Source organism: Branchiostoma floridae, chromosome 15 (assembly GCF_000003815.2).
Source record: "Branchiostoma floridae strain S238N-H82 chromosome 15, Bfl_VNyyK, whole genome shotgun sequence".
In the NCBI taxonomy this organism is placed as follows: Eukaryota; Metazoa; Chordata; class Leptocardii; order Amphioxiformes; family Branchiostomatidae; genus Branchiostoma; species Branchiostoma floridae.
Window position 1 is genome coordinate 21,156,450 of NC_049993.1, and position 13,318 is coordinate 21,169,767.

Consider the following 13,318-nt stretch of genomic DNA (forward strand, 5'->3'; position numbering starts at 1 on the left):
GGACGGCCGGGGGTACATCGTGGCCGTGTCAGGGGTCGGGTGTAACAGTAACACCAGCCCCAGCCTGCCGTACTTCACCCCGGGTACGGCCAAGGCCAGTATGGAGTACATGGTGAGGCACTACGCCAAGCAGCTGGCGCCCAGACGCATCACCTGTAACACCGTCATACCGGGAATGGTCGACACGGAGGCGTGGGCACCGGTGAAGGCGAGGATCGGGAAGGAGGGGGTAGCGGACATGGTGGGCAGGCTCTGCGGGATGGGGCGCTGGGGTACCCCGAGGGACGTCGGCGGCGTGGTCGCCTTCCTCTGCTCGGAGCGGGCGGGCTTCGTCACGGGCGCGGCCATTCCCGTGGACGGAGGGTTCCATCTCAAGTAGGGGACCAAAAGATCAAGAAAAGTAGTCTGAGTACCATCCTCCGTAGTGATCACTGGCTCAATACTTTCGCTTGCTAACCACGGACTAGCAAGCGAAAGTATTGAGCCAGCAGAGGATGGTACTCAGGCTACAAGAAAAGAGCAAAGTCTCAATAAGGATGTTCACCATTCTAAGTTCGCTTGCGCTGTGAATTACGTTGTGGGTATACGTAGCAGTGTTGTAACGTTACATGTACATTTTTTTTGGTATTTTATTGTTGATAACATAATATTGGACTTTTATGACATTGCATTGTATTGATATTGTGTGCATTGTGTTTTTAATGATAATTGTGCAATAAACATCGGTCATGTACGCATTTTACAATAAGTGTGCAATAAACGCTTTCCTTGAAAATGCACGCACTTTTCATTGGTATTATTTACTGTAGCACATGATAAGAGTCACATCAAATAGACTAGCTTGGCCAGGTAAGCCGAAACGCTCTGCGCATGTTTTCTGATGGGCGTGTACTTAAGGCTAGGGGCACAACCCGCCGTAATTGCAAGTGCGTGCTGTCTACGTGACAAAACGTGGGCAATGTTTTGGTATCCGTAAGTGGTAAGTTAAGTACCGTCTCCGTACGAACACGTGGCGATTCCCACGGATTTGGGAGCACGCAGACACGCCGTAGAAATTTGAGTGCATGCAGAACGTTCTCTGCGTCCGGGCTGCGGATTCGCCCTCCGTACGTGCCAGTACGGGCGACGCACCTGCCATGTACAGCCTGAACGTTTTCAGGAATACGTGGTGGACGTGGCCTCCACAAAAAACGTACGGACAAATTGCACGTACGGCGGGTTGTGCCCCAGGCTTAAGACATTGCATCAGAACAACGGACGTAGCATTCGACTGTCTTCTTCTTTTTATTGCAATCAAAACCATTCAAAATGGAAAAAGAAATAGAATAAAGGCACCAATACCACCGAAAAAACATGAATCTAAAGGAAATGATTCATATTGCCATGAAAACACATTTATTGATAGGTCTAAACAAAACATATAATGAGCTTTGACGTGAATTTTGATGATACAGTCGACTTTTGGTTGGACACAACTATACGCGAACTGAATACGGGATATCCTTCTTATACACGCGAACACGACTGCGATGGGCTAAATATTCCGCTCCGGGTATTGAATGTTACCAGTACTAGCATTTTCACCTGCAATATATTTCTGGTCGTTAGAAGGGCGCTTTTGAGCCACGAAAAATCGTTCATCTTTTCATATGGTTTACACACTTGTAGTAATGTGTTTAGGAACGACATATACTGTTGTCAAAGCGTTACATTTTACTGCTCATTCGTGTATGAATATGAAATGTTCTGGACATTTTTGTCATATGCGATTTTTGTCAGTGTGTATGGTGAAATATATTGTATTCGTAATGTTTCTTCTTTCTTTCTTTCTTTCTTTCTTTCTTTCTTTCTTTCTTGCTTTCTTGCTTTCTTTCTTTCTTGCTTGCTTGCGTTCTGTCTAGACGTGCTGGCTATGCTTGCTTTCTTTCTTTCTTTCTTTCTTTCTTTCTTTCTTTCTTTCTTTCTTTCTTTCTTTCTCCTGTCAAATCTTCAAAGTGATTCATCTCCGCCGTTCCTGGACCGAATGAACTGAAATATGGCACAGGGGTAGAATGGGCCAATACCTTGATGCTTTTTTCTCAATTTTTTTTCATATCTGCCTGTAAAATGATTTTATTCAGGTTTAAAGGTCATGTTTTGACCAAAACGGTATATTTTGGCCCCCTGTACTCTGGTCTTACAATGGAATGGCCTGAAATTTGGTGTAGATAGGCATTAGATAGTTGGTAAAATGATCCAAGTAAAAGTTTTGACATAAACTACTTTAAAATGATTAATTTTGGCACTTTTCTGAGGGGAAATTTGTTTTCTTTTGGCCTCCTGACGTGACCTTCCGTGACCCCGCACAGAGCCCACACCTGTGCGCGAAGAGGGCGAAGGCTAATTAATATTCATAAGCGGGGCCCTACGATTCCGTATATACTGCAGTGTTCCCGCCAGAATTTTTTTCGGGGGCCGTCGAAGAACGCCGAAGGCCCCGGTCCGGCAGGGTCCAGGGGCAGAGCCCTGTTGGGGGTCCCAGGGGGGCGAAGCCCGCCTGAAACTCTTGCGCTTTAGGCTATTCAGAAGGCTTATTGTATCAGTTTTTAGAGGCATTTCTGTGATAATCGCAGCAGTCACTTAACTTCTCTTCAGGAGTTAAGCGTAGCAGTATTTCAGGTCAAACCGTCAAAGGCAACTAAAAACAAACTTTAACGTTAATGACTTCAACAGTACTTATAACTTTTGTCCGGTTTGCCATCCGAAGTTGAATCGCTAGCGATGGTATTTTCGCTGCGCTGTTAGCTCCGTACGTTTTAGAAGGTTTCGTGTATCACGGAACTGCTGTTGTTTCAGAAATCTCACGGACTTATGCTTACAAACATTCCTAACTTGTGTTTCTTCCTCTTTATTTCTTTCTCCTGTCAAATTTTCAAAGCGAATAATCTCCGTAGTTCCTGGACCGAATGACCTGAAATTTGGCACAATGCATATGGTAGAGTGGACCAATACCTAAAAGTTTGGTACAGGCGTGCATGGAGTATTTATCTAAAGAACCCAATTTTCATTTTTGGCGTATATCACTTCAAAATGACACATTTCGGGGTTTTACGGGACGTGTTTTGGCCATTCTCGACGTTTAGTGCGTTCCATATATGGCAAACAAAGCAATACTGTAAATGCAGAAATGTTCGCGGTGGATTAATGTTCGCGGTTTTCGCGGCGGCCGCTTCACCGCGAATTTAAAACCACCGCGAAAATTTTTCCATAACAGAGATTACAGTGCATGGTGCTACCGCGAAATTAAAACCACCGCGAAAAGTCCATTTTCCCGCTACCGCGAAATTAAATCCCCGCGAAATTAAATGTATTTACAGTAACTCCCGCCCTGGGCGACAGGTGACAGGTGTCAGTCTGCTAATTAATTGAATTGTGCCGCCAGCCAATCAGCGAAGAGAAAGGAACACTTCGTCGGCAATGACACAACATCTGATTGTCATGTTTATATGTAGACGGAACCATTCATATTTGAGAGGATTTTGTAATTTATGTTACTCCATAAAAGGTTACTGCAAAGAAAATAGGAATATAATATGTGAGCATTATTTTGAAAACAGCAATTATAAATATACACAAAATATATATACGGAAAGAAACTTTTAGGTTTGAGATTTTTATGCAGACTTTCTTGAAGATTCCACCCCGGACTCGTCCATTTTTAATTTTACATTTACGTCACAGACTCCCGCTAAGTGAAGGTTAAACTTTCTTGTCGCAGCAACTGCAACTGTGCGCCCAAGTCTGCAGTTTTCTGCGCATTCTACGTCAGCTTCTACCCAGTTTCGGTTGTCATCGATAGCAGAACATCTTTAGGTAAGAAATGGCTATCCTTACATTGTTCACTCCGTTGTTAATGTACATTGAAAGGTGTTTTCGTTTGTGAAATTCGTCAAAACAACGTTATATGAGAACTGTGGAACGCTGGTACCGCAGGCAAGTGCTGACAAGCCACTGCCGTCGTTGTGTATCTCCGTTTGTTGTCAAAAACATGCATGAACTGATAACGTTAGTAGTCGAAATCAGTTTTCCTTGGGAAAGGGCTAAAGATACTTCCACACGAGATGTCATGGTGTTTTCTGCATCATTTCTGTTTTTTGACGGTAACTAGTTATCTTTATTTTAATCGTGACGACGTCCACATACTAGTATTTTTCTGCGGGGTGTAGACTGTAGAGACAGGTGCAGCATTGGGATCGACGAGAAGATTATGTGTAACACAAACACATTGTTATCTTCTGACAACAATATGTATTCTTTCCAAATCAATGGTATAATTATTTCGTCAAATATTTGATTGATGTCTGCCTTGAAATGCCAAATCTCACTCTCCTGTTTGTATCATTCAGATGGGACCTCTAGAGAAGAAAACAATTGGTCCATGAGAAGCTGTACGTAGGAGGAGGCACACGGATCTTGTCCCAAGCAGCAACAGATTGATGGCAGATTGTAAGTAATTGTGGAAATGTGTACTGTTTCCAAATCTGGCTATAGTTTGATGTCTCTGCTTTGCATTGATATTCTAACTTCCCTGTTTCTGTCCTCCATACCCCTCTACAGAAGAGAAGCAGAGCTTGGTCCGTAACAAACTGTATGTGGAAGAAGCAGACAGACTTGATCCCAACCAGCCAGAAAAGGACACGCAGATATAGATTGCAACCGATTCTGAAAAGATGTATAAAAAATTATATTTTGACGGAATTGTAAATTTTCTGCGATTCTGCAGATTAACTTATAACAATGAAAAACTTTACCTCAAATTACATGTATTTACATTAAGACAATCAGGTTGTGATAGCAGACAAGTGTAAAATTGCCATTTTGTGAAAGTAAAACTGTAAAGACTGAAAGTTTTTTTCATTCTTTTTGTTCTTGTCTGTGTGTATGTGTATGCGCGTGTGTTTGTAAGAGAGAGATGAGATACTAGTAATCATTCTGAACTTCATCCCACTTGCTATCCAACATGCCATCACCATTGTTTTAATACAAGAAGACCAGAGACTTCATCGTTGTCAAGACGTGTATACCAAAATTGCAAAGGCCCTGGAGGTATATATCACAGGCATTTCCATACAAAATTTTGTTCCAATACCATGGCAATACAGAGGGACCAAACATGATAATAAAAATGGTCATAAATTCATCCTCTTGAAGTGATATATGCCAAAAATTTTAAAGTTCTACCGTTCATATGTCGAGGGCACCCTTATAGCAAATTCCATGTTATTCTGTTGTAATACGAGACCACAGAAATCTCCATTATGGAATGTTTGATTTTTTCCCATATATGTGATTGTGGAATAGCATTGTTGCATGGGCAGAGGGGCGGAGTGAAAATGGTGCATTTGCTCATAAGTAGATGTCGGCCTTGGTAGTAGTTCATTTCGAGAAGTTACTGTTAGAATGTTCTATTTTTGCGCAGGGGTGATTTGGAACAGTTCAATTTTGCATGGGAACGGGTATGGCTGAAATATGCTGTATTTGCTCTCAAGCAAATGTCGGCCTTTCTAGTTTGAATCTATGTTTGTAAGGCTCGATTTTGTTATGGTTTCTTTTGATTTGTTTTTTTAGTAAAAGGCATCATAGGAAAGTATTCAACAGCTAGGTTCACATTTGGTTGGTTAAAGAAGCACAAAAGCGGTCAGGCGGCTACGCTGGAAACATTTTGAACATCATCCGATGCTCTGCGACGGCTGATTTTGATTACGATTTAGCTGCGATTCACTGCGATCATCGTGCGATATGCGGAATATGCCATCGCAAGGACTTCGTACGATTCTTGTGACCGGGGCTTAAGGAGAGCCCCAGCGCAAAGCGGTGTACTTGGCCAAGCAAAAAGGGCGTTGTTCGTACAAAATAAACTGCGCAAATCTATGACGAGTGTTATATACCTCCATGAAATGTCATGGAGGTTATATTTACCTCCATGAAATTTCATGGAGATTATATTTTACCCCGCGTTTGTCTGTGTGTCTGTGTGTCTGTGTGTAAACAAGATAACTCAAGAACGGCTTGGTGGATTGGTTTGATACTTGGTGTGTTGGTAGGGTGTGATGAAAGCTGGAAATGATTAGATTTTGGGCCCCCTAGCGGCTCCCCTTGGTACTGCAGCGCAACTTCCGGTTTTGCTATCTTGGTGTTCTGAACATGCTATGGTCACGATTTTTGAGTATTAGATAGCTCTTTTGCTCAGGAAGAAGTGACATAAGTTTGGGCCCCCTAGCGTCTAGTTTTAGGATAGCAGGGGCATTTTTGTCAAAAACTTCTGACGAGGATAACTCAAGAAGGGAACAACGGATTTTCATGATTTTTGGTATGTAGGTACCTTGGGCAATGTTGTACAAGATGAAATACTAATTATGCAAAATAGGAGCAAATTTGCATAATTAATGACAACATTCAATCATAGCAGTTTTTTCTATGTATCTCTTGTTTTGGACGTTATATGGTCTTGCAATTTGGGTGGTAGATAGCTTTCAGTGTCATGACAAAGTGGAGCAAGTTTCAGCCCCCTAACATTCAATTTAGGAACTGCAGGGGCATTTTTGTCAAGACATTCCAAAGAGGATAACTGCAGAAAGGATTAACGGATTGTCATCATATTAGGCATGCGGGTACCTTAGGCAAAGATGTTCATAATGATATACATGTTATGCAAATGAGGACTTAATTTGCATAATTAATGAGGAAATTGTATAATTCCATTGTTTTCAATAACTGGACTTCTGATAAATGTAACACATGTTAATTATGATAGGTGGAATATAAGCAGATACTAAATATGGTAATGAGGAACTTATTTGCATAATTTATGTAAAAATTGCAAAACCACTTTATGATTAATAATGGGAATTTTATAATTGCGACATGTGTACGATTGTCAATGATGAACAACACCATGCATAAATTATGTTAATGTCTTAGTCATTTGCGTGAAATTTACAAAAGCTCTAAATTTTCATGGAGGTATGAGGTCGCCGAACTCTAGTTTACCCTGCGTTTGTCTGTGTGTGTGTCTGTGAGTGTGTCTGTGTGTCTGTGTGTCTGTGTGTAAACACGATAACTCAAGAACGGCAGGGTCACTTGGTTTCATACTTGGTGTGTTGGTTGTGTGTGACAAAAGCTAGAAATGATTAGATTTTGGGCCCCCTAGCGACTCCCTTTGGTACTGCAGCGCAACTTCCGGTTTTGCTATTTCGGTGTTCTGAACATGCTATGGTCACGATTTTTAAGTATTAGATAGCTCTTGTGCTCAGGAAGAAATGACATAAGTTTGGGCCCCCTAGCGTCTAGTTTTGGGATAGCAGGGGCATTTTTGTCAAAATCTTCTGAAGAGGATAACTCAAGAAGGGAACAACGGATTTTCATCATTTTTGGTATGTAGGTACCTTAGACAATGTTTTACAAGATAAGATACTAATTATGCAAAATAGGCGTACATTTGCATAATTAATGAGAATATTCTATCATAGCAGTTTTTTCAATACATCTCTTGTTCCAGACATGCTATGGTCTTGACATTTAGGTAGTAGATAGCTTTTAGTGCCATAAACAAGAGGGGCAAGTTTCAGCCCCCTAACATGTAATTGTGGAACTGCAGGGGTGTTTTTGTCAAGACACTCCAAAGAGGATTACTGCAGAAAGGAACGATGGATTGCCTGCATTTTAGGCATGCAGGTAGCTTAGGCAAGGATGTTCATAATGATATACATGTTATGCAAATGAGGACTTAATTTGCATAATTAATGAGGAAATTGTATAGTTCCATTGTTTTCAACAACTGGACCTCAATACATGTAACACATGTTAATTATGATAGGTGGAATATAAGCAGATACCAAATATGGTAATGAGGAAATTATTTGCATAATTTATGTAAAAATTGCAAAACCACTTTGTGATTAATAATGTTAATGTGTTAGTCAATTGCATGAAATTAACGAAAGCTCTAAATTTTCATGGAGGTATGAGGTCGCCGAACTCTAGTCTTATTATTACTTGCCAACTGCAGAACAGAATAGATGGGACTTTCACAAAGTTACTTCGCAGAGCACAGAACATATCTTTGACTCATGCCACACTTAAAACAATTTATGGATTTCTTCCACAGCTATATATATATATATATATATATATATCAGAAGCTGACTAAACGAAGGGTAAAATTTGCGGGAAATTTTTCGAGCTAAACAGGAAATAGTTTTTTTGTAGTTTTTTTGTTCTTCTATGAAAACCAAATGGACGGGTACATTGCAGAAGTTTGACTTTTACGGACACTTTAACTAGAGACTCTGGTATTCATTTTGAGAACTTAGAGCAAGCTATGTTAGATAGGGCTCTATGGAGTGAAATATGTACTAGCCTGGTCCCGACCTCTAGTCGTTGATTTATGTATGTATGTATGTATGTATGTATGTATGTACGTATGTATGTATGTAATCTATGTATAATCTTACAGATTTAACCTGCTCTTATCCATGAGAGAGTTGACATTGGGGAGGCAGTATAATGGAAGTAATACGATCAGGGTTGTCCATAACATATTTAATATTAGTTATTTATGTTATTCAAGAAAAGATGTTGTTTTATTGCTGTTATTTAATTCATGTAACATTGTTTTTACTTCTGATACCTCCTGATTACCTTTACTTTGACTGATTTGGTTTAAAATCGGGTTTCTGTTAGAACGTTCACTTTGTTGTTTTGTTTATGCTATACTTGTTGACTTATGTTATTTTAATTTTCTGTATTTTGTATCATAGACCCCAAGAAGAGTAGATTTTACTTGTAAAGTCTCATTGAGATCTGAATAAACGAATGAACATAGTGCGGTGCTTTCCTAACTTTTTGGCTCCTTATATAGAAACTTTAAGGTAGACTATCTCGACTGTTCACTAATGTAAATAAAAACAAAGGCACTTGTCACAGCCACATGTTTTTACATCAGGTTTTATTGAACAACCACCGAAATAAGCGAAATTCCACAGCGAACACTCAACATGAACGGAAGAAATACAACACAATGTCCATGAGGATCATTACAAAACTGCGCTTTCACGATTGTTATTCATCAACCTAACGTTTACTTCTGGCCTTTTGGTGCCACTGAAACCTCCGGTCTTCAGGTTGTCCGGTAGGCTGTTAGCGGTAGGAGTTAGCGTCTCCAGCGGGCATCTGTAAATAAGGACATCAATCTTAGCGACAGGAAAAATGGATCGAATATCTACTATCTCATGCAATGCTGAGGCCAGGAATAAACTTTTTCTGACAGTATGTGGGCCCATGTATTGTTATCTTAGCATGTTAGGCTTTCTTCTATACCCACAATATACTTGTGCTAAAGTCGTTGCCATACATTGTACCATGTACAAATGTTGTGCGATAAAGTTCTACTATCTCAAACCTACGTACGCAAATTGACCCTCCTGCCCCCCCCCCCCCTCTTTTTACCGTTGGGCAGTCCACTGCCTTCAAAGAAGAAATCAAACCAAACATTAGTAAACGTAGTACTTTATAGTGGATATATGATTGAAGACCTTTATTGTACATTTTTCCCCACCCGAGCTAAGTACAGGTCACAACAAGACAAAACACATATATGTATATACATAAACGTACCACAGATCTAGTCTAACACAGAAGTTCGATTTCTTCTCCTTCTTATAATTAGTAATCGTGAAAATGTAGGACTGTATGGGTTTAGCTATGGTTGGTTCATACCTATAGATATCCATATATATGTGTTTAGTTGTACTGTAAGTAGTTGTTATACATGTAGACCTTACGAAAGTCGCTGTACTTTTGTCGTGTCAATAAAGATTACATAGCACAATCAACAATGACGTGCACTTCATCTTCTACCATGTTTGATGTACAAAATTGACTTTGTTGTAGAGGAGTGCGGTTGTGTCTTCCCGATTCAATTCGTAGTTTGTGACAACCGATTCTTAATTTAGTTCTGTGCCTCATGTTTGTGATTTCAAATACTGTTCTTCACTATAAGTGGATTTGAGTAGTCTGTACGTTCGGAGTTTGTTTCTCGCACTTGCACCTTTATTATAATTGTGAATGTTGGTTAGGAAATTCTGGAAATAAATGTCCTTCATACGTTGGTGGATTTCAGAAATTATATAAAACTAGTGTACTGAATGACTTCACTCCTACTTTAAGACTGTGCGTGCAAGGAACCCTCTGTATGACTTTGCACAAAAGATACACTGTATAAAGTTAATTACAGATAATTATTGCCTTATAGGCATGCAATTACTTACCACACACAAAGGTCCATTCGCATACCACACTTATGGAGGTATTTGTTAATTACTCTCATATTCATCAGCCATAGGACGAACCCAGAAAAACACAGTAATCACGGACTGTGCTAACTGCAAAACATGTCAAAGAGTATCAATATGTGGTTTTGCTCATGCGTATCATAAAATTGGACATTGTGGTTTTGCTGAAGTTTATGGTAAATTCGTTCAGTTTGACACTGAGGTTTTAGCAGCTGTACAGCACATTTCTAGGGACACAAGATACTGGCCCTAGATATGAGCAGACCGAGTCCTAATTTGCGAAGAGAACAAAAAAAAATTCCGATTCTTTCTACCATTTCATTGGACTTGTTACCCTTTGACTCGAGTTTCAGACACATCTCGGTCTGACCTGCGTGCGGAAATGAAGAAGTAAAGGAGAAATATCACACAGACGGACAGGGATACACATAACAATACGACAAGTATGCCTTAGGCTGGACAATTTTGTGAATTGTCTAACCATATCTGTCAGCTACAGGGCGACCCCAGAAAGACACAATAATTACCTTTGCCAGAATGGCTAAGGTTATGTTTTGGGCGTGTTTGTGTGTGTGTCTGTGTGTGTGTGTGTGTGTGTGTGTCTGTCAACAGCATAACTCGAGAAGCCTTGGATGGATCCTGATGATATTTGATAGGTGGGTAGGGGTCAGGAAAACGAAGGTCAAGTTCGATAATGGGCCTCTTAGCTGCTTGCTAAGGTACTGCAGCGGAAACTCAATTTTTTATATCTCGTGTTCTGGACATGCTGAGGTCATGATTTTTGAGTGGTAGATAGCCCTCGTTACAGGCTGCTTGCTCTGTGCTAGCTGTATGTATAAACAAGCTTAAGCCAGGGAGCACAGAAGCAGCCTGTAACTATTGTGTTTTTCTGGGGTCGCCCTCTGGCTGACAGATATGGTTAGATAATTTACAAAAATGCAAGCGTAGTATTAAGTCTCAAAGCGTTAGTTCCCTTTCCAGATTCCATTCCGTTCCCCAGTTTTATCATGAACTCTCAGCTAGTCCAAAAATAAATGCCGTGTTTTTACCGAAAAAATCGGACATACTTGTTACCATGCAATCTTTATTTTCCTCCTAAAATGTTTGGATGTCAATCTCATTATCAATCACGTTTTCCTTGCGAAGGGATGAGGTATGTATAATCTTAGAGATTTAATCTGCCCAGATCCATGAGAGAGTTGGCAAGAGGGAGGCAGTACAATGGAAGTAATACGATCAGGGTTGTCCATAACATATTTGGTATTAGTTATTTACGTTATTCAAGAAAAGATGTTGTTATAGACAAAACAGTTGCCATGGTAACACGTGGTACAATAAAGCAAGGTGGAGCCGACGGCACATTCCGATAAAATGATTTTAATTGGTTCGAGCCCGTAATTATCACGGATAATGCCGCCCATCTGTGCTTTTTTCTTCTTTCACTTTTAAAATGTTTTGGGGGACGCCGGACGCAGATCGGATTTTGATTTGTCTGGAAAAGCTAGGAGCTTGTCGCAACAAGTCCAATTAAAAATTGTGTAAAAAATATAAGAAGATTCTTTTACGCTAATTGGGACCTGTTTGGCTCACATCCTGGGACAGTATGTCATGAAAGGCACATACGCGCGCTCGTAATACATACTTTCTCGACTGACTTAGACTGAAATGTAACAAAAAAGTCCAAAAATTCCTTAAAATGCTACCCTTGGGTTGTAACGAAAGCTAGGGAATCTTTGGCAGCACTTCACTCACTTCACTCATCCTCTTGCACATGGTGCGTAGAGCCGACTGCGTGCACTAGAGTTCACAGGAGAGAGCTCTTGACTCTAGCAGCAAGTCATTAATAATGTTTCAAGTTCCGTTTTTGTTATAAAGACAGTGTTGTTGTTGAGCTGACTACTGGGATTTGTGTATCATTCGAAAACCGCACTTATGGAGGTATTTGTTAATTACTCCAATATCTACCAGCCACAGGGCGAACCCAGAAGAACACAATGATTACAGACGGCTTCTGTGCTTACCGTAAAAACATGTCAAAGAGTATCAATATATGATTTCGCTCATGTGTACCATAAAGTTTGATAGTGCGGTTTCGCTGAAGTAAATCCGTTCAGTTTGAGCAAGGACGTTACATAGAGATTTGAGACTGGGGTTTAGCAGGTGTACGATGTCATTCTAGTGTCACAACATACGTACTGTCCCTAGATATGAGTAGACCCAGTCCTAATTTGCAGAGAGAAAACAAAAACATTCCGATTCTTTCTACCATTTCATTGGACTTGTTACCTCTTGACTCGAATTTCAGACACATCTCGGTCTGACCTGCGTGCGGAAATGAAGAAGTAAAGGAGAAATATCACACAGACGGACAGGGATACACATAACAATACGACAAGTATGCCTTAGGCTGGGCAATTTTGTGAATTGTCAAACCATATCTGTCAGCTACAGGGCGACCCCAGAAAGACACAATAATTACAGGCTGCTTTTGTGCTCTGTGCTAGGTGTGAAAACAAGCCAGGGAGAACAAAATCAGCCTGTGATTATTGTGTTTTTCTGGGGTCGCCCTGTGGCAGACAGATATGGCTGGAAAATTCACAAACAAAAACAAAAACGTTCCGACTCATTCTACCATATCTTATTGGATTTGTTACCTCTTGACTCTAGTTTCAGACACATCTCGGTCTGACCTGCGTGCGGAAATGAAGAAATAAATGAGAAATATCACACAGAAGGGCAGGGGTACACATAACAACACAACAAGTATGCCTCTAAGGCTGGGCAATTTTGTGGATTGTCTAACCGTATCTGTAATCCACAAGGGAACCCAGAAAGACATAATGATTACAGACTGCTTCTGTGCTCTGTGCGAGCTGTGAAAACAAACCAGGGAGCACAAAAGCAGCCTGTTATTGTGTTTTTCTGGGGTCGCCCTGTTGCTGACAGATATGGTTAGACACTTTAAAAAATTGGAAATGTATCATTAA

General features: G+C 40.4%; 1 protein-coding gene and 2 long non-coding RNA genes across 3 annotated transcripts in view; 2 read left to right on the forward strand and 1 right to left on the reverse strand.

The window, feature by feature from the left end:
• LOC118431673 (tropinone reductase 2-like) overlaps positions 1-379 on the forward strand; it is an 895-nt gene extending 516 nt beyond the window's left edge. Inside the window, exon 2 of the mRNA XM_035842918.1 lies at positions 64-379. Coding sequence (XP_035698811.1) covers positions 64-379 — 316 coding nt within the window. The remainder of the gene's footprint in view (positions 1-63) is intronic.
• A 3,317-nt stretch (positions 380-3,696) lies between these two features.
• On the forward strand, positions 3,697-4,796 carry LOC118432119. Its single transcript, XR_004833043.1, has 3 exons — positions 3,697-3,852; positions 4,386-4,485; positions 4,597-4,796. It is a non-coding gene; the product is annotated as an uncharacterized LOC118432119 (long non-coding RNA).
• Positions 4,797-8,969: 4,173 nt separating this feature from the next.
• LOC118431982 lies at positions 8,970-10,924 on the reverse strand. The gene is made up of 2 exons (XR_004833024.1): positions 10,308-10,924; positions 8,970-9,210 (listed from the first exon to the last, which is right to left on the reverse strand). It is a non-coding gene; the product is annotated as an uncharacterized LOC118431982 (long non-coding RNA).
• Positions 10,925-13,318: the final 2,394 nt, after the last annotated feature.